The sequence below is a fragment of the Dipodomys spectabilis genome, unplaced genomic scaffold, assembly GCF_019054845.1.
Source record: "Dipodomys spectabilis isolate Male_0828 unplaced genomic scaffold, ASM1905484v1 ptg000018l, whole genome shotgun sequence".
In the NCBI taxonomy this organism is placed as follows: domain Eukaryota; kingdom Metazoa; phylum Chordata; class Mammalia; order Rodentia; family Heteromyidae; genus Dipodomys; species Dipodomys spectabilis.
The window spans coordinates 3674219-3696242 of NW_024870695.1; the positions used below are offsets into that span (position 1 = coordinate 3674219).

At 44.0% G+C, this 22024-nt stretch overlaps 2 protein-coding genes across 2 annotated transcripts in view; both read right to left on the reverse strand.

Moving 5' to 3' along the window:
* Positions 1-22024, reverse strand: part of LOC122103562 (multidrug and toxin extrusion protein 2-like) — a 40518-nt gene that overhangs the window by 14457 nt on the left and 4037 nt on the right. Inside the window, exons 3-10 of the mRNA XM_042674167.1 lie at positions 20993-21061; positions 19722-19870; positions 18186-18228; positions 15632-15676; positions 13836-13933; positions 11601-11698; positions 9619-9732; positions 8602-8669 (exon numbers count right to left, since the gene is read on the reverse strand). Of these exons, the coding sequence (XP_042530101.1) occupies positions 8602-8669; positions 9619-9732; positions 11601-11698; positions 13836-13933; positions 15632-15676; positions 18186-18228; positions 19722-19870; positions 20993-21061 (684 nt within the window). The remainder of the gene's footprint in view (positions 1-8601; positions 8670-9618; positions 9733-11600; positions 11699-13835; positions 13934-15631; positions 15677-18185; positions 18229-19721; positions 19871-20992; positions 21062-22024) is intronic.
* Slc47a1 (solute carrier family 47 member 1) overlaps positions 15248-22024 on the reverse strand; it is a 54529-nt gene continuing 47752 nt past the window's right edge. The window contains exon 18 of the mRNA XM_042673841.1: positions 15248-15266. The gene's annotated coding sequence lies outside the window, so the exon portion shown is untranslated. The remainder of the gene's footprint in view (positions 15267-22024) is intronic.

The window sequence follows — 22024 nt, forward strand, 5'->3', positions numbered from 1 at the left end:
ACCTGAGACTCAGTACAATGCCTCACATCTATAAAGACTGCTACTTAGGAGGCAAAGATTGGGAGAATAGTGAGTTGAGGCCAACTAGTAGAAAAAAGTTAGTGAGATTCCGACTACAAGCCCAGTATCACACATCCAAAAACAGAACTTGAAAAATAGACAATTATGAGGTGGGGGGGGAAGCCTAACAAAATATCAAGGCTTTGAGGTCAAGCCCTAGAACTGGCACACACACACAAAATCCAGTATATACTTTTTATGTGTGTGTGCCGGTACTGGGGCTTGAACTCAGGACCTGGATGCTATCCCTGAGTTCTTTTGCTCAAGGCTAGCGCTCTACCATTTGAGCCACAGATCCACTTCCAGCTTTTTGGTGGATAATCAGATATATGAGTCTCACAGACTTTCCTACCTGGGCTGGCTTCAAACCACAGTCCTCAGATCTCAGGCTCCTGAATAGCTAGGATTACAGTTGTGAGCCACCTGGCTGTGTGTGTGTGTGTGTGTGTGTGTGTGTGTGTGTGTGTGTATTTAAAATGATTGTTGATCAGCTCGTATTCTCTTTTTTTTTGGGGGGAGGGGGTGTCCAGTCATGGGCCTGAACTCTGGGCCTGGACGCTGTCCCTCAGCTCTTCAGCTCAAGGCTAGCGCTCTACCACTTGAGCCACAGTGCCACTTCCAGCTTTTTTCTTTTTGCTTATGTGGTGCTGAAGAATCAAACTCAGGGCCTTAAGCATGCAAGGCAAGCGCTCTACCACTGAGCCACCTTCCCAGCCCTCATATTCTCAACTCTCATCCTTCCCCCAAAACACAAACACTGAGAATAGGAGCAGAAAAGCAGGCATATCATCACACTGGGGTGGAACCTGGGAAGCCACACTCCAGAACATGCCAGAAGGCTGGATCTCAACTCCTTTGTCCCAACAGAGCCCTTGCAACCTGAGTTCCAGGTTCTGCCCACACAGAAGGCACAGTATCTAAGAAGAGGGCCTCAGGCCATCTCACCCCATCCCCAGAAGGGTGGTAGCCCAGAAGAACCCTTCTTTTGTCTTTGAAGATGGTTGGTATAGAGGCAATATGGGACAAGAGTGAGGAGGCCAGTCCACCTTTGCTTAGTCCTTACCCACAAACCTGAAAATAAAAATGTGACTTGGCAGGTACTAGGGAAAGATTGTTGAGGGAAAAAAATCTCCAAATAACAGGACAGAAATGCAATGTTGGCCATTTATTTATTTATTATGTATTTGTGTATTTATGTATGTATGTATGTATATATGTATGTATGTATTTATTTATTTATTTTGTGTCCGGTGGTGGGACCTTGAACTCTGGGCCTGGGTGCTGTCCCTCAGCTCTTCAGCTCAAGGCTAGCATGCTACCACTTGAGCCACAGCACCACTTCTGGCTTTTTCCTTTTTGCTTATGTGGTGCTGAGGAATTGAACCCAGGGCCTCATGCATGCAAGGCAAGTGCTCTACCACTGAGCCACCTTCCCAGCCCTATTATGTATTTATTTATATGCAATGTCTCACTATATAATTGGGACTGGCCTCGAATCCTAGATCCTCCAGACTCTACCTCTGAGTGTTAGGGTTATAGGTTGGTGCCATTATGCCACATCTCATGGTTTGAGGAAGACTGAATGAGTCATTCCCCCAAAGATAAATAAGAGGCCATTGATGATAGAGGAAACAAAATAGCTGTTTCAAAGAACAAAAGATTATTTAAAGATTCAATTTAGTGGGGCTGGGAAGGTAACTCAGTGGTAGAGCACTTGCCTTTCATGCCTGAGGCCCTGGGTTCGATTCCTCAGCACCACATAAGCAAAAAGAAGAAAGCCGGAAGTGGTGCTGTGGCTCAAGTGGTAGAGCGCTAGCCTTGAGCTGAAGAGCTGAGGGACAGCGCCCAGGCCCAGAGTACAGGCCTCATGACCAGACCCAAAAAAAAAAAAAAGGATTCAATTTAGTCTCCCTAGAGATATATAAAGACAGGGAAGCATGAAACTGCAGAGTCCTGTGAAGAAAGGATAGTAAGACATCATAAGAGCAGCAGTCTATAGAAGATAAGCAAAAAGCCAAAGGAGATTTCTTTCGAATATGTAAAAGGTCAAAAGCAAAATGATGAGTCCAAGAAGTCAACCTCTATCTAGTAGAAAAATTTTAAAGAATAGAAAAATGAACAGAAAAGGAAAGAAAAAAGTTAACTTCTCTAGAGCTAAGAAATAAGAATCTTCACATCAAAAAGGCATCACAGATATGAAACAGAAATTCTATTTCTACCTATTTATCCATCCATCCTCAGAAGTATATCCCTGTGAAGTTTCAGAACAAATGCTAAAACTTTCAAACAGAAAAATCATGTTGTCTGTACAGGAATAAGAGTCAGAATAGAATAGAACTAATAGAACTTAGTACTATTGCCATGAAGTGTCATCATGGAGAAAGACTGACTTAATAGTTTCTTTCCATAGAATGGATTAAGGGTACCTTGTCAATTTGAGGTGCCAGTAAATATTCCTGAGGATACACCACTGGAGATCAGATGGAACAAATCAGTCCTTGTTTACTCCTCAACAAAGAGGGGTGTAGCCCACAGAGACACAGTAACCCTGAGTGCCTTCAAAATTCAGAGGGAAATTGTTTTGAATCTAGAATTCTATGCTCAAATTATTAAACAGCTGTCAAGGGGAAAAAAGAGTTCCCAAATTTATCTTCCAAATGATCTTAGGAACATTCTATAACTAGATACTAAATTTTTTGAACAATCTAAGAAAAAGGAAGAAATGGAACAAAGAAAGTATAGATTTAATTTCATATCAAATTCTGGAACAAGAGCTCTATATAAAACTACGAAAAGTCTAGAAATCAGAGACAAGGACTTTGAAGATCCCTGACATGAACACTGATGTTCTTAACACAGGCAAACCCACACTGCTGGCCAACAAGTAATAAAGCTTACTAGAAGTGCCAGAGAAACAAATAAAAAGCTGTAAAAAAAATCCTGGACTAAATATAAATCAAACTGAAAATATGATGAATTTTCACCAAAATAAAATATAATAATAAAATATAATAATAATCATCCACCTCATCTGTCACTTATGCAAGATTTTCCAGTGGAGAGTTTGGCTGACTACTGGGCTGCAATTATGCCTCATCTGATACAAGAACCATCAGCTGAGTCTGTAAGTCATCATATTGCTAAAAATTACTATTGGTTAATGTTTGCTTTTTTCAGATAACCCCTAGAATATGGAAGACATAATATAGAACATAATTAAAGGTAATAGTCTTCACTAAATAAAAATAATAATAAAGCTGGGGGAAGGTGCATAACACAAGAACTGAAGCCATGAACTGGAGCCAGGACCTGGGTTCAAATCCCATGTATCTACTTCCTTGAACTTAGATAAATGATATTCTCTGGGGTACAATTTTCTCATTTCTAGGTATGTGGGAAGTAACTATAAACTCCCCATATGGCATTTTAATAAGGAGTCCATGAGTTGCTATTTGTAAATTGTTTAGACCAGTGCCTCGTTCATTCATAGCGCAGAGTGGATGTTAAGTCGCCTGTGGAATTTGGAAGGCAAATGAGAAGAGGGCGGCTGGGAAGTTGGCTCAGTGGTAGAGTGCTTGCCTTACATGCCTGAGGCCCTGGGTTCGATTCCTCAGCACCACATAAGAAAAAAGCCGGAAGTGGCGCTGTGGCTCAAGTGGTAGAGTGCTAGCCTTGAACTGAAGAGCTGAGGGACAGCGCCCAAGCCCAGAGTTCAGGCCCCACGACCGGACCCCCCCCCAAAAAACAAACAAATGAGAAGAGGGGTAGAAAGAAATGTAAGGACACAATGTTCCTCATAATTTAGGGGTCAAGCTGCAAAGAATATAAAGTTGATAGATGAAGAAAAAGAGGCCAATGTTTAATATTTCAAGTCATAAAAGAAACCACTAAGAAAACTACAAATAAAATAATCAAAGATAGAGGGATATGCTGGGGAAAGGGAGCTGAATTCCTTGTCACTCCTGAGTCAACAGGTACAGGATAAAAGTGATAACAAAAAGGACCTGGCTCAAGCAGTGAAGTACCTCCTCACCAAATGTGTCAACCACTAGGATCATCACAAATCACAAAAGTAACAAAAACAAACAAAACAAAAACAACCTAAGTACAAAGCTCATCAGAACCAAAAGCAAATGGTTAAGAAATGGGATGGGTGGGCTGGGAAGGTGGCTCAGTGGTAGAGTGCTTGCCTTGCATGCATGAGGCCCTGGGTTCGATTCCTTAGCACCACATAAGCAGAAAAAGCTGGAAGTGGCACAGTGGCTCAAGTGGTAGAGTGCTAGCCTTGAGCTGAAGAGCTGAGGGACAGTGCCCAGGCCCAGAGTTCAGGCCCCATGATCGACAAAAAAAAAAAAAAAAAAAAAAGAAATGGGATGGATCTCTGCTCTTTTCTAGCTCTTTCTCAGCTCTTTCCTTCTCTTCTCTTTCCCAGCTCTCTAATCTTTCCTAACTCTCTCTTTCCCACCTTTCCCAGATGTTCTCTTTTCTAGCTCTTTTCTCTCTCTTTCCCAGCTCTCTCTCTTTCCCAGCTCTCCCAGCTCTCTTTCCCAGGCCTTTCCCCACTGAGTGGAGGACCAAGATGACCTGGTGCCAGCCGGAACGATGAATCTATTTGTTCAGGCTTTCTTTGCATTTTTTCAGAAATTCGCCATCTTGAATTCGCCATCTTGGCCACATGGTGGGTTAAGGGTTTGGCCCCATCTGACCCTTAACCTTCCACCAAGCTTACTACTAAGGTGCCTTGCTAACAAGTTGCTCTTTTCACAGGCCCTGGTAACTGAGGCCCAACCATGTGATGTGCTTTGTTAGCAAAGATGTCTAAACATTGTTGTCAAAATTTTAGGTTTTGAGTTTTGCCTTTTTTGTTTTGTATTGTGTATTCTACTGACTGCATGGTTCTAAAATACTGGGCATATCTGTGCTAAAATTCTCATCACATCTAATGAGTTTTGTCATTTCAGAATATTTGTTGGCAATTCTTGATAAGGACCAGGTAAGCTCTACTTATTCTATTTGATCTCCTTGTTGCTTTAAATGGAAATAATAAAGGGCTTTTGTGGCAAAGATTTCAGTTCAAAGCCAACCCGGGCTGAAAAATCCCTAAGACTCCATCTCCCAACTAACCTGCAAAGAGCCAGGCTGGAAGCATGGCTCAAGACTCTTATTTCTAACCAGCAAACACTGCAAGTGGCACTATAACTCAAAGTGGTCCAGTGCTAGCCTTGAGCAGAAGTGCTCAGGGACAGTGCCCAGGCCTTGAGTTCAAACCTCCTTGAATACCAACTGGGACCAGCCATCCCAGCAACGAGCGCCTGGGGAACTCAGCCAGTCTGGGGAACAAGGGAACATGGACAGGAGTAAGAGGAGATAATGTCACATCAGCCACTTTGTGCCTGCCCTTTCAAAATTAACCAGAGCCTGGAGGTCAATAGAAGTAAGAAGCCTGCCCATCCAATGTCTATACCTCTACCTATTAGCTGAACAGGAATTTATATTGTTACCTTTGTCATCTGACTTCTCTACCTAGTCACCAGATTTCTACCAACATTTTCAGCCCCAAGTCCTTCCTCTTGACATTTATTTGCTCTCTAGTATTTTTTTTTTCCAGCCCCTCAATGCTCATGAGACTTCCCCAGATTTCATTTAAGGACTCACGCCACCAAGGGACAGCTGCTGCTCACTGCCTTCTCTGGGAGGGGACCAAATTCCAGCCTTTTACCCCTATTGTGGACGCCCCTTGTCAGCAGGAAGTAGCCAGAGAGAATCCGCGCCCTATTTCATGATTATTAAAAGGCTGGAATGTAAGGTCTGCTCCTGGATGGTTAGCAGACTCCACCCTCCTCACAGCAAAGTTTCCACCCAGTACCTGCATTACCTAGGCAACTGGGACACCTGGAAGAGGTCACATCTGCATCAGCTGAGGTCTCATCTGAATTTGATGTGGCCACACCTTTCTCCGCCCATACCCTAGATAAGGCCTAGTCCAGGCCCAGACGCTCTCTGCTTTTTTCTAGCTCTTCTGTAGCTCTTCTCTTTTCTAGCTATTTTCTAGCTCTCTCTTAGCTCTTTTCCCCAGCTCTCTCTCTCTCTCTCTCTTTCCCAGCTCTCTCTTTCCCAGGCCTTTCCCTACTGCATGGAGGACCAAGATGGCCTGGTGCCAGCCTGAACGATGAATAAACCTACCCCTTACCTGAAAAAAAAAAAAAAAAAAAAAAACAGAAAGAAATGGGATGGGATGGGCACCAGTGGCTCACGTCTGTAATCCTAGCTACTCAGAAGGCTGAAATCTGAGGATCACAGTTCAAAGCCAGCCCAGGCAGGAAAGTCCACGAGACTCTTATCTCCAATAAACCACCAAAAAACTGGAAGTGGCACTGTGGCTCAAGTGGTAGAGTGCTAGCCTTGAGCTGAAGAGCCGAGGGACAGCACCCAGGCCGAGTTAAGTTCCGTGACCAACAACAAAAGTGTCTAAGATGGCTAGGTGCCGGTGGCTCACACCTGTAATCCTATACTCAGGAGGCTGAGATCTGAGGTTTTCAACTCAAAGCCAGCCCAGGCAGAAAAGTCTGTGAGACTCATATCTCCAATAAGCTACTCAGAACAAGCTAGAAGTGGTGCTGTGGCTCAAGTGGTAGAGCACTAGCCTTGAGCACAAAGAGGCTTCCTAGCCCCTGAGTTCAAGCCACATAATGAGCATAAATAAATAAATAATAAAGTATCTAAGACTTAGGGACTCAAGGCACTTGATCACTTGGTGTCACCCCTTCCCCATCTCATACACCCCACGAACTACCAACCAAACCTGCAGGCAGAACATCTTTCAGCAGCCTCCAATCTTTTATTTCCTTCCTGGGACATTGGCTTCATCACTCCACAAGGTCTCCAGTGACCCATAGGAAACCCATGTACTCTCTCTGACCTTGCTTTAGTCCATCTTCTTGTAGACCTTGGCTGGGCCACCTTCCTATTAAAGGTATCTCCTCTCTTGGCATCCTGCTCCATTTTCTTTCTTCTACATTGGCCTATCGTGTGTTATTTGGTTGAGTGTCCTTCCAGTACTGACATGAATCTATTGTGCCTGCTCTTAGACACACTTTCTTTTTATCCTATTATTTGTGAGTGAGTGTGTGTGTGTGTGTGTGTGTGTGTGTGTGTGTGTGTGTAAGTTCTTGGGCTTGATCTCAAGGTCTGGGCACTATCCTTTAGCTTTTTTTTTTTTAATTGTGAAAAACTGTGTAGAGGGGTTACAATTACATGGGCAAGATAATGAGTACATTTCTTACCAAGCATTGTTGCCTCCTCCTTTAGCTTTTTTATTCAAGACTGCTATTCTACCACTTGACCCACAGCTTCACTTTGTTCGTTTTTGTTGTTGTTGTTTCTGGTTAAGTGGAGATAAAAGTTTCTGGGGTTTGTCTGCCTGGGCTAGATTTGAACCTTGACCCTCAAATCTCATCCTTCTAAGTAGCTAGGGTTATAGTCATGAGCCACTGGCAGCCAGACCCATAAATTATTGTAAGATTAAAAATAAATACATGGAAAATAAAATGACCCATGATAGCTGGGTGCTGGTGGCTCACGCCTGTAATCCTACTCAGGAGGCTGAGATCTGAGGATCACAGTTTAAAGCCAACCCGGGCAGGAATGTCCATGAGACTCTTATCTCCAATAAGCTACTCAGAAAAAGCCAGAAGTGGCTTGGCTCAGGTGCTAGAACACTAGCCTTGAGCACAGAGAGGCTCAGAGACAGAGTCCAGGCCCAAGGTTGAAACCCCAGAACTGACCAAAAAAAAAAAAACAAAAACAAAACTCATGATCCCTCTACCAAGATGGCCTCTGTCAACCCTAGAGAAATAAGAAGCAAACAAAACAAAGGGAGCATCTTATTTCTATACAGATTGGAATATTTAGAAAACATCACATGATCACAGGTATACCCACACTGATATTGTAACAATTATGAGCCTTCTCATTCCTTTTTTGTCCCACATTCTACAGCCTTGACCTTGATCTATCAGTTCTGCCTCCCTACTTCATCCAGTTCCCTCCTCACCCCCAGCAGCCTGCTCATTTCTTACCCAGACAATTCTAGCAGTTTCCTTCCACCCACCTCCCTTGCCCACCTATACCTATTTCCCCAGCTTGTACAAAGAAGCAAGAGCTCACAGCCTGTATACAGCTCCAGCCTCCTTTTTGCATTTCTATGATGCCTGTGCTACACACATGAGACTCACAGTGCGCTCACTCATCTACTTTTTCTATCTCTGTCTCGTGAAGAGGACATAGGACACAGGGAAGGAGCTGACTCCATCCCACTCACCACCAGATCCTAGCACCAACTCCACATTGGCTAGATGAATTGGGCTAAGTGATGTCTTACAACTCAGTCTTCATCTGCAAAGTAGCTACTATCCCCTAGTTTGCAGGTGAGGAAGCTGAAGTTCAGAAAGGTTAAGTCACACTCACCAGTGGGATGGGGAGTAGTCCAAGATTCTTTTTTTTTCTCTTTCTCTTACTCTACCTCCCCCCAGTGGTTCTTACCATGTAGGCCACAGAAGCCAGTTCATAAATGATAGCCTGGGCTCCCAGCTCCGTCACGTTAATGAGTCCTGAAACATCGGCAGACACACAACACATTGGAAAAAAAAATGGATGGAAGGCAACATCTTCCTTATGAAACTAGAACACGCAAGGCATATGCATACCGGTTTTTTGTTCAGCATTTCTGGGGAGGGAAGCCAGAGCCTAGTGCGTGCTAAGGAAGTTCTGCCACAGAGTTACATCTCTAGCCCCTAGAATCTATTTCAAGAAGGGCCAAAAATGCCCCTCCATTACTACCATCTGCTGTCACTACAGCTTGCTCTATTATATTGCTAGTGAGAATATGGCTATGCAGAATACCTGTAACCAATCATTCCAGCTCTGGTGGAAATGCAGGGCATAGCTAAAACAGAGCTAACTCTACCATTCTCTGTGTTTGTTAAAGTGCCCAGCCTTGGCCAGATATCTAACAAGATGATGTGAGTCCAGAGACCTAGATTTGCGTTTTGTCTTCCTTCTCCTTTACCATATCCAAACTCTTTTTTTTTTTTTTTTTTTTGTGGTCAGTCATGGGACTTGAATTTGAGGCCTGGGTGCTGTCTCTGAGCTCTTTCGCTCAAGGTTAGGACCCTACCACTTTGAGCTACAGTGTCACTTCTGGCTTTCTAGTGGTTAACTGGAGAAAAGAGTCCCATGAACTTTCTTGCCTGGGCTGGCTTTGAACCACAATCCTCAGCTCTCAGCCTCCTAGGTAGCTAGGACAACAAGGGTAGGCCAGCAGCACCTGGCTCACATCCAAACTCTTTACCAATGGTTTCCCTTTCTGCATTTACAAAAATGAACAGAGGGTGAAGTGGGGCTTGAAGCCCTTCCCTGCTTGAGAACATTTATGGCTGACTAAGGGTCTATGCCTCTATGGCAGATCTCTTTGAGAGCTGATGGGACAGTGGTCTAGAAAAATAAAACTGGTCTCTGGGACCAGCTGTGTGGAGAGGCATCCAGTGGATGCTGCCAAACCTGCGAGGAAGGTCCCAATCTCAAAGGTCCACCACTCGATGCATAACATGAACATGCTGGGGATGGCCAGGCGGGTGTAGGAGCTCCACTCCTGGAAGCACTCTCGAGTCCAACCTGGAGAACAGGCAATAAGCAGCGCATACATTGCTCAGGACTCCCGCATACCAGCTGCTCCATTCTACATCCCACCCTTCCACGTGGCCAGAGATCAGAGTACCCCCATCTCTAGCCAAGCATGAAGACGTCAAAGAGATAGACACCTAGGATGACAGGTATCAACTTGGTAGTGTGCAGTAAACTGAACTATGTTGGTGCCCTGTCACCCACACATGCTACTTCTAGGTAGAGATGGCAGCTCAATTAAAAAAAAAAAAGCAAGACATTAGCTTGTGACAGACTGGGGTGGGAGTGTGAGGGGTGGGAGACCAGCCCCAGGGAACCAAAGAAGTAAAATACGATAGATGCACACTATAGTATGAAAAACAGAGATAGATGATAGATAGGCAGATAGATATAGGTTGTGTGTGTCTGTGTGTGTGTGCATGTGTGTATGTGCACACACATTTCAAAAGTAAATTGAAGGTAACATCTTCATATATATATATACATACAAATATATCTTCATTTATACACACATATATATGCATATACATATGTAAATGTGTGTTTATCACATGCATATGGTAATATGGGGAGATGTCTTTTTGAGACTGTCACCATATTGCCTAGGCTGGCCTTGAACTACTAGCCTCAAGCAATCCACTGCCTCAGCCTCCTGATTAGGACTACAGGCGTGAGTCACCACACCAGCTTTTAGACACTTTGAAATGCACTCTGTTCACACAACAACAACAACAACAACAAAAAGTCAATTAGACTACATGAAAATGAACGATTTCCATGCATCAAAGGGTGCATTAGTAGAGGGAAAGATCACCCAATAATGGAAGAAAATATTTGCAAAGCCTATATGATAATAAAGATAATCTGGACATCATTGTGTCTATAATTCATAAAAATCTTCTATAATTCAGCAATAAAAAAGAGGAACTAACCCAATTTAAAAATGGTAAACAATAGGCCTGGGAAGGTGGCTCAGTGGTAGAGTGCTTACCTCACATGCATGAGGCCCTAGGTTTGATTCCTCAGCACCACATAAGCAGGAAAAAAATGGTAAACAATGTGTGTGTGTGTGTGTGTGTGTGTGTGTGTGTGTGTGTGTGTGTGTGTGTGTGTGTGTGTGTGTGTGTGTGTGTCTTGTCTGTGTGTGCCAGGTCTGGGTACTGTCCCTCAGCTTTTTTTGTTCCAGGGTAGTACTCTTACATTTGAGTCACAGCTCCACTTCCAGCTTTTTGTGATTAATTGAGATAAGAGTCTCATGGATTTTCCTGTCATGACTGGCTTTGAACTGCAATCCTCAGATCTCAGCCTCCTGAGTGACTAGGATTACAGGCATGAGCCACTAGCACCTGGCTGGGCAAACAATTTAAATCGATATTTCTCCAAAGAATATATACAAATGGACAAGTAGATGAAAAGATGGCAATGTCACTAATCATTAGGAAAACGTAAGTTAAAACCACCTCAAACCCATTAAGATGCTTAATACTAAAAAACAAAAATAAAACCACAAAACAAATAAACCAAAACACAGAAGACAACAAAGGCAATCAAGGAAGTAGACAAACTATGTACTGTTGGTGGGATTGGAATGTAAAAAGTGTCCCCACTATGGAAAAATAATTATTGAAGTTCCTCAAAGAATTAACAAATAGGATCCCCACATGATCCATCAGTTTCACTTCATAAACACAAAAATATCCCTACATTGACCATTTCACTTTCATATTTTCAGTTACTAAAGCATTTAAAAAAAAAATCTTAAGATTTCCCTGGAGATTAAAAACATCTGGGAAGAAAGGTCAGGAACCTATATCCTACTAAAGAAGAGGTAAGGAAGGTAAGGAAGCAATGCAATGTACCTCCCCAGGTGCTGATGTGGATTTTTTTCCACCACATGTAGAGGAAGAGTAGAGCAGAGAGGACGAACTGGGAGGTGGTGTTGGCCCAGGCAGACCCACTGGAGGAGAAAAGGCCATCATTACCCAGCTGATCCTTCACATTGAATCCATGGAGTGATCCAGGCAAGCCTTTGCTCGCTAAGAATCCATTATAGATGAGCCCGGAGCTCCTGGGTTTTTTTTTAATGTTTTAAAATCAATCTAGCTGGGCATCAGTAATCTTAGCTACTCAGGAGGCTGAGATCTGAGGATCATGGTTTGAAGCCAGTCTGTGGTAGGAAAGTCTGTGAGACTCTTTACCAAAAAATCAGAAGTGGAGCTGTGGCTCAAGTGGTAGAGCACTAGCCTTAAGCAAAAAAAAGCTCAGGAACAGCATCCAGGCCCTGAGTTCAAAGTCCCTTGACTGGCACCAAAGCAAAAAACAAACAAACAAACAAAAAACCCACATCTATTTATGAGATCTTTTCCTGAGATTAAATTGTATAGAAAAATCCAATGTTCCTATTCATCAATGGGAAAACCAAAGGACATAAAGATATATCATTTCTTAGACATTAACTAGTCTGGATGGATCAACCAGCTCCTGTGTTCAAAGTACTGCTTCCCATCATCACAGTTTTACTCCTCAGGATTATAATACATTTGTTTTTCACTAGACCAAAACTTTGGAGCCTCTTCAGTGGGTAACATTTTATCACTACAAACAGAAAGCCTGTGCTTACAGTGAGCCAGGAACTCTGTCTTCTCATATATTCTCTCATTTCACTCTCCTATCCAGACCTCACATTGTATCAGGTGTTAATTAATCCACTCCTGAAACTAATCAGATAGATTTTGGGTTTTGTTTGTTTTTGGTGGTTGTGGGGCTTGATCTCAGGGCCTGGGTACTGTCTCTAAGCTTTATGTGCTCAAAGCTAGCACTCTACCACATTGAGCCAGAGTGCCACTTCTAGTTTTCTGGGGGTTAATTGGAGATAAGAGTCTCACAGACTTTCCTGCCCAGGCTGGCTTTGAACCATGATCCTCAGATCTCAGCCTCCTGAATAGGTAGGATTACAGGCTTGAGCTACTAGTACCCAGTTATAAATGGATTTTTATTGGTGTATTCTTATATATGTGCTAATCTTCAACTATTTTTTCTTTCTTTCCTTCCTTCCTTTCTTACTTCCTTCCTTCCTTTCTTCCTACTCTCCCTCCTTCCTTCTCTCCTTCCTCTTTCCCTACCTCCCTCCTTCCCTTCCTTTCTTCCTTCCTTTTTTCTAGTGCTGGGCATGTATCTCAGGACCTGGTGCATGCAAGGAAAGTGCCTTACCACTGAGCCCATCCCCCAGTCATTGAAATGATGGCTATGAGCAGTAATAAATGCATTCTCCACCACTAAGCAACTACCTACATTACCAAGTACACACACCTACCACTCACCTGAAACAAATCTCAAGAAACACACCTCACAGCAATTGAGGAGCCTCAAATTTTCTCCTCTATTCTCTTCTATTTGATCCATAATATTTTATTTTTTTAAGTGTTGGCCATGATCTAGTACAGCAGATTTTGTCAATAAAGGGCCACACATTGTCCTGAAACATCCCAAGATTGGTAGGGCTCTGTCTGCATGGTGCTGACGTGATCTCTGTCTGGCCACATGTGTGAAGGCTGGCTTGGGACAGAGGTCCCAGAGCTAGCCTCTGGTGAGGATTGAACCAGCAGGACACAGGAACTCCTATGAGAGAGGTTCAAACTTCTCTCTTTCTTGGTGGAACACTGTCCCTTCAGGTTTCATAAAATGGAATTTGCTCTGTTGCTTACAATTTAGATCCTGGGAGAATCCTGCCAGGCATCTGCACACGGTTACTTCTATTTGGGGGACTCACAGTGAGCCTCCATTGCCCATGGCAACCTGCCTCCCCAGGCTAACTCCAAATCCAGATGTGAGCCAACACTCTGCTTCCTCTAAATCTCTGTCCCTATCTCTCCACCTAACTTCTATCCCCAACCATCCGCTAGCCTGAGCTGGCTACACCTCCTCCTCTGTAGGCATCCGTAGTATCTACCTCTTATCTGCTATGCTGGGTACCCAAATATCAACTTGTAAGTGCCTGCTTGCCCATCTGCGTGCCCTGTATCACTTCTGGTTTTTCAGCCCCTGGGTCAGGGCCCACACACCCAGCACACAGACACCTTCTGTGTGTGACTTACACCACTCCAAGGTCCAGGGCATAGAGCAGGAGGGCATTCATGCACACGTTAACGACGTTTGCTGCAATCCCAGTAACAACTTGAGGCATAATGACGCCCTAAAATCTCCAAACAAAGAGGAAAGCATGAGCATTTCTACAAGAGAGTTAGCTAGGCTGTCAAGTGAACATCCACAGCTAAATGGAACAATTTTTCTTTTTTCTTTGTCAGTTGTAGGACCTGGACTCAGGGCATGGGTGCTGTCCCTGAGATTTTTCCGTTCAAGGCTAGCACTCTACCACTTTTGAGCCACAGCTCCACTTCCGGTTTCCTGGTGGTTAACTGGAGATAAGAGTCTCATGGACTTTCCTGCCTGGGCTGGCTTTGAACACAATCCTCAGATCTCAGCCTCCTCAGAAGTTAGGATCACAGGTGTGAGCCACCAGCACCACACGTAAAGAGGATGATTTTTTTTCTTTTTTTCACATTTTTTTATTATTATATCTTTAAGTAGTTGTACAAAGAAGTTCCCATTCTACAAAACAGTATATGAGTACAAGGTGTCTAACTCAGAATGGGATGATTTTTAAGGAGGGCAAAGTCACACATGATTGGAGAAACCAAAAGAACCAGATACATCTCTTTCATTTGGATGGCTTCAGCCAAGCCAAGCTTCTGTAGGCTCTGGTAGGTCAGATACCCTGACAGCAGCAGAGAAAGAAAAGAAGGAGGGAGGGATTACTTGAAGAACAAAACAGGCACCACAGATGGGGGTTTGGGGAGGCCGATGGGAGGGATACTGGGGTCATGCTGCTTGACATCTCTAGGTGCTCCTTTGTAACACGGGTATGTGAAATGTCAGCCCACTAGCTCATTTCCTTTGTGTGATGTGAAATGTCAGCCCACTAGCTCATTTCCTTTGTGTATGAACTCAGATAAACATTTTCTTTAGGTAAAACTTACTTTTTCTCCCTGCATTTCAACAGTTGACTGCTATTAAAGCACAGTGGACTCATTTGGGCTTCAGCAGACAGTGGCCTCTGTGTTTAAAGGGAGCACACTGCTTGCCTAAGGATAAGCTAGGAGCCCTCACTGGGTAGGCTCAGCCTCTGCCTACCCACCTCTGTCTGGCCAACTTCTTCCCTTTCCTTCTGAATCTGGTGTGAGGTTGGCCCCACACACTCACAGATGTGGCTATAGTAACTCTGGGCCCTCATCTTCTAAATCAGGAGCAAGAGCAGGTCCAAGACCAAGTGCAGAGCCAGCTGCCAACGCTGAAGGGGTTGGGGGGGATGGGGAGTGCTGAGGGAAATATGGGACAACCAAGAGGAATCAGATGGACTCAGACCCTGGCTGAATGATATATAGACACAAGGCTCTACAATGAACTTGGGGAGGTTTAAGCATGGATTATTGAGCAAAAAAAAGTAAAATATGTATGTGTGTGTGCATACACATGTGTCCATATACCTACCATGGGGCTTGAACTCAGGGCCTGAGCACCGTCCCTGAGCTTTATTGCTCAAGGCTAGCACTCTACCACTTGAGCCACAGCTCCACTTCCTACTCTTTTGGTAGTTTACTGGAGTAAAATATCTCATGGACTTTTTTGCCCAGGTTGGCTTTGAACAGCCATCCTTAGATCTTAGTATACTGAGTAGTTAAGATGATAGGAGTGAGCTACTGGCACCTGGTTGTATGCATTGCTTTGTGTAGAAAGTCCTTGTAAAGGGGACAAGAAGAAAATAGGAGACAATACCTTCAAAATGTTTACCATACAGTTCCAGGAGAATGGAGCAAAAACATAAAAAGATTACCTGACTCTGCAAGTATCTTGTCTGCAGCTGGAACAGGAATGCTGCCTAGACAGTAAGCAGAAAATAGCAACTTTATTTCATTCCTGCCTTGTTACTGCTGTTGTTTCATGGTGATATGGATCAAACCCAGGGCCTGGCATATGCAAGGTAAATGAGCCCCATCACAGTCCCTGGAGATACTGTGTATGTTTGTGTGTGTCTGGTGTGTGTGTGTCTGTGTTTGTGTGCACGCATATCATTCCTGGAGCTTGAACTCAGGGCCTAGGTGCTGTCCCTAGGCTTTTTTTTTTTTTTTGCTCAAGACTGGTACTTGGCCACATGAGCCACAGCTCTACTTGTGGCTTTTTTGGCAGTTAATTGAAGATAAGTCTCACACATTTTCCTACCAGGTCCAGCTTTGAACCATGATCCTCGATTCTTAGCCTCCTGGGTAGCTAGGATTGCAGGCATAAGCCACCAATACATGTCTATCTACTGTATGTAATAAGGTATTTTACAAAGAATATTAGTTCTGGGTGCCCATGGCTCCTCTCTGCAATCCTAGCTACTTAGAAGGTTAAACTCAGAAAGATTGTGGTTTGAAGTCCAAGACCCACATTTCAACTAATAAAAGATTGAACATAGTGGTATTGGAGGAACAAAGTTCAGATGGCCCTACCTCAAAAACAACCAGAGCAAAAAGGGCTTGTCTAGCAAGCACAACAAGCCCAGGTTTAGTACTCGATAATACACACACGCACACCTCTATTAGTAATATAACTGGGGGTTTTTTTTGGGGGGAGCGGTCAGCTGTGAATTGACCTATGGGCTTGGGTGCTATCTCCAAGCTTTTTTGCTCAAATCTAACACTCTATTACTTGAGCCACAGTTCCACTTCCAGCTTTTTGGTAATTAATTGGTGATAAGAGTCTCAGAGACTTTCCTGCCTGGGCTGGCTTTTGACTGCAATTCTCAGATCTCAGCTTCCTAAGTAGCTAGGATTAGAGGCATGAGCTACTGATATCCAGCCAAACTTTGAAACTAATACATTCAAATTCAGAAAACCAGATCCACCGTAAACAAAGTTATAGATTTACTCCCTAAGGAACAGACACAGGCAAGTTCTCACTGGCTGAAACAAAAGCCATGGTCTTGTCATTCTGGATGGCTCTGAGGGGTACCTAGTAATTATTCTGATGAATGTTCATTCAAAAGTAACCTTGAGCTGGGTGCCAGTGACTCATCCCTGTAAAGCTACTCAGGAAGCTGATATCTGGAGGATCACAATTCAAAGCCAGCCTAGGAGAAAAATTCCATGAGACTTAAAAGTTTAATAACAAAAGAATGAATAGCCCAGTTTACAAATGGGAAAGAATGCAAATCAAAAATGACACTGAGATTCCATGAGAGAGAGAACAAAAACAACAAATGTTGGTAAGGACCCAGGGAAATGCAACCCTCATCTACCATTGGTGGAAATGTTAATTGGTACAACTACTTCGAGAATCAGTTTGGAAGTTCCTCAAAACATTAAAAATAAACTGATCTTAAAAATAAAATGATCCAAGTTGGGCACTGGTGGCTCATCCCTACAACCCTAGCTACTCAGGAGGCTGAAATCTGAGCACTGAGTTTCAAAGTCAGCCCAGGCAAGAAAGATTGTGAGACTCTTACATCCAATTAACCACCAGAAAAAACAAACAAACAAACAAAACTGAAGTAGTACTGTGGCTAGCCTTGAATGAAATTGCCCAGGGAGAATACCTGGGCCCCAAGTTCAAGCCCCACAACTGACAAAAATAAAAATAAAATAATTAGTTACATCACTCCTATATATGTATCTATAGAGGAATTAAAGTCAGCATGCAATGGAGACACCTGCACCCATGTTTACAGCAGCACTATTTCCAATAGCCAAGGTAAGGAAGCAGCCCAGTGCCTATCATGGAGGACTAGATAAAGAAAATGTGGCATGTGTGCATGCACGTGCGTGCGCACACACACACACACACACACACACACACACACACACACACACACACACACACACACACTGGGGTATTATTCAGCCATAAAGAACAAAATCATACCATTTGCAAAAAAATGAATGGGACTAGAGATGTTGAGTGAAATAAGCTAGATTCATATAGAAAAAAAATCACGTGGGCTGGGAAGTTGGCTCAGTGGTAGGGCATTTGCCTTGCATGCTTGAGGCCCTGGGTTCGATTCCTCAGCACCACATATGCAGAAAAAAAAGCCAGAAGTGATGCTGTGGCTCAAGTGGTAGAGTGCTAGCCTTGGAAGAGCTGAGGGACAGCACCCAGGCCCAGAGTTCAGGCCTCATGACCAGACCAAAAAAAAAATCATGTTTGTTTTTCTCATGTGAAATACAGAAAGAAAAAAATAGAATGAAAAGTAACAGTTAAGGAATAAAAAGGGGGAAGAGAAGAGAGGGAATAGGAGAGAAATATGATCAAAGTATATTATATACATGTATGAAAATGTCTCAAAAGAAATTATTTTTGAAAATTAATATACACTTAATAAAGAGAAAAACAACAGTCTTAAAACTTACGGGCAGAGCTGGAATGAAAACCATCACATAAACTTGGGCTATCCTGAAATAAACAACAAAATGGTCTTCAGTTAATAATGAAATAGTATCTGGTCATACTCTCTTCAAGTTGAACAGAGTAGGTCCTAAAAATTAAAACTAAAAACAAATTCTGTGGGAGAAACTGATTCACAACTTTGGTTTTCTGCCCAATGTGAGCTCTGTGAAATGTCTACTATCTAAGAGGAAGCCGTACAACTTGACATTTTTCAGGTCCTTCTTGGCCTAAAAGCTAAATGAGTGTGTGTGCGTGCACGCACGCGCACACACACGCACACACACACACACACACACACACACACACACACAGAACTAAAACTTGAGCACAATTCAGAAACCTTCTGAAATCTCCAGAACTACTTCACAGTGAGTAAGAATCTTCTAGAAAGGGGGGGCTGGGAAGGTAGCTCAGTGGTAGAGTGCTTGCCTTGCATGCATGAGGCCCTGGGTTCGATTCCTCAGCACCACATAAGCAAAAAGAAAAAAGCTGGAAGTGGCGCTGTGGCTCAAGTGGTAGAGTGCTAGCCTTGAGCTGAAATGCTGAGGGACAGCACCCAGGCCCAGAGTTCAGGCCCCATGACTGGACCCCCCAAAAAAAAAGAATCTTCTAGAAAGGACCACATATCCTAGGGGCAACACAAAAGATCATACTGGAACTGTAGGTCTAAAAAAAAAACAAACAAAATAATCCAAGCCAAGTGTAGTACCTCACACCTATCATCCCAGCCACTTGGGAGGCAGAGACTGAAAGGATCACAGTTCAAGGCCAGCCCCAGCAGGAGGTTGGTGAGACGCTATCTCAACCAATAAGTTAGACATGGTGGTACATGTCTGTCATACCAGCTTCCTGGGGGGGCATAAATAGGAGGGTTGCAATTCTAGAGTAAAAGTGAGATCCTATCTGAAAAGTAACTAAAAAATAACTAAATAACTGAAAAATAACTAAATTGAAAAAACGGGCTGGGGCCATGGCTTAGGTAGCAGAGTATCTGCCTAGCAAAAAGTAAAAGGCCCTTAGTTTAAATCCCAATGCCACAAGAAAGGAAGGAAGGAAGGAAGGAGGGAGGGAGGGAGGGAGGGAGGGAAGGAAGGAAAGAAGGAAGGAAGGAAGGAAGGAAGGAAGGCAGGCAGGCAGGCAGGCAGGCAGGCAGGCAGGCAGGGAGGGAGGGAGGGAAGAAAGGAGGGAGGAAGGGAGGAAGGAGGGAAGGGGAAGAAAGAACCCAAAACTCCAATAACAACTCCAAAAACAAAAGTAAAGACAATTGTATTGGTATTCTACTCTTGTAGGGAAATATGGAATAATAACATAAAAGAAGGATGGGGCCAAGAACACATTATCCCGGGTCAGGTCCCTGCAGCTGGGGTCTAGGACCACAGTCACAGCTTCCATTTGCAAGGGTTTGAGTCCAGGTAATGAGCTGCACATGGCAGCACAGGTATACTAGCCAACATCCCCTTACTCTGAACCCACAACCATGAGTTGGTAGTACTACTGACCTGGCGACTTCAGGGTCTTGCTGTAGGAGCAGGAGGAGGCGCTCAGTGTTGATAAAGATGGCCCAGCAAGGGAAGCAGCACAACAGCAAGATGAGGATTCCTCTCTGCAGTATGATGCCCACGCGTTTCAGGTTCCTGCCCCCAAAGGACTTGGGAAACAAATGGGCAGAGACAGAATGCCATGGTTTGTCAGCAGCCACTTCCTGTAGCCCAGCTGTGGCTCAGGCAGCCAGGCCTCCAGCAGCCAGCAGTGCAGGGGAGCTGCAAGCCCATAGGTAGCCAGGGAGCTAGTTGCCACCATGGCATTCTACCCATCCTAAGCAATTGGTCCTGCTTTTGGGAACTAAGGCAGTTAACCAGGAGTCTTGGAAACTGTGAGACAGGGGTTGAAGCTTCAGGAGATGGTGATTGCAATACAAGGTGAGGGAGGGAGGAGCCCAAGGCCAGCCAAACCTTGGGGGTGGGGAGGGCAGAAGAGGAAAAATACACACATTATTGGGAAAGCCAAGTGGGCTTACCCAATGATTTTACCATGAGGCCCCTGCAAGAGGTCACCCCATGAGTGATGGGAGCTGAGTTCAGAGTGGAAGTCAGGACAAAGAAATCTTTGAGAAGTTTCAGGAGGAGTACAGATAGGGAAGAAGAAGGGAAACGTGGCCCTGAGCAGATGACGCTGAGGACAGAACTAGCTGTTACACAATCATGATGGTCATTGGTGCCACAAATACCATTACCATTGGTTTCGACTGAGCTCCTGTATCAGCCCCAGCAGACCCAACCACATGGAACCAAAATGGCATCCCTTATGCTAAATGCCTTCTTATCAAACTGAATCTTTAAGGATGTGATAGATCCCTCAACAGATCCATTTTTCCTGAAAACAAAAGATCGAGCTAGCCTTCTTAAGTCTGAATAATAATAATAGTAAATAATAATAATAAGCCCCTCTGCTTTTACTCAGTCCAAAAAAGCAGCACAAAGCTGTGTGATGTAAAGTTTTTCCTACTTCTCTTTCCTTGTTCCTTCCATGGCAGATGGAAGCTCTCACTCTGTGCTGAAGATGGAGCTGCTTCAACTCTGGAATCATGAATAAAGCTGGGATTGGGATCTAGAACTATGTTGCTGTGGTTTTGTCCTGTGACACAGGAGAGCTACTTGCTCTGTACAGACATTCCCCTGGCAGCACTGCATTTGCCACGTTGACACAGAGTGGACACTTCTAACATGAAGGGTAACTGACTCCAAAGCTACGTGGGTAACAAGGTCCTCACCTGAGACATCAGTGTGTCACAAGCTGAGGCTAAGCCAGTTCCGACTGAGATCCCGGTAACATTCACCACCTGCAAGAAACAATGGATGCCACAAATGCCATCACCATCAAACAGCTCACTTTATACCAAAGGACCTCATCTTTAAATTTCAGGCTCAGTATTTCAGATCAAGTGGGATCCTTGCCAACTATGGAACAAGAACAAGAATATACTTGTTTTTTTGTTTTTTGTCGGTTGTGGGGCTTGAACTCTGGTCCTGGGCGCTGTACCTCAGGTCTTCAGCTCAAGGATAGCACTCTACAACTTGAGCCACTGAACCACTTCCGGTTTTCTGGTAGTTAATTAGAGATCATAGTCTCATGGCCTTTCCTGCCTGGGCTGGCTTTGAACCACGATCCTCAGATCTCAGCCTCGAGTAGCTAGGATTATAGGCGTGAGCCACTGGCACCCAGCTAAGAACATACTTCTAATCAAAGAATATACTTTTAACTCTGTGCCAACTGGGGAAACCCCAAGCTGAGTTTTTCTGAGTGCAGTGTGTTATTATCTCTGTATTTAAAACCAGGCACTGTGATGCATACCTGTAATCCCAGATACTTGGGTGGCCAGGTGATCTGATGCCAGCCTCATGTCTAAAGACCATGCACCCAAGCCAGCTCATGCTTATAATCCTAGCCACTCAGGAGGCTGAGATCTGAGGATCATAGTTCAAAGCCAGCATGGGCAGAGAAGTCTGTGAGACTCTGATCTCCAATAAACCACTAGAAAACCGGAAGTGGCACTGTGGCTCAAGTGGTAGAGCACTCGCCTTGAGCTGAAGAGTTCAGGGATAGCATCCAGGCCCAGAGTTCAAGCCACAGGAGCAACAACAACAACAGCAACAACAACAAAAAGACCATGCACCCAATCATGTGTCACCTCTATGAGAATCTACTCAGAAAATTCTCTATGCCCCCCTGTGCCTAAAGTTTGTCTGATCCTTGAATAACTAGTTAAGCAAAAGCCCGAGCTTTGCTTTAGATTTGAACAGCA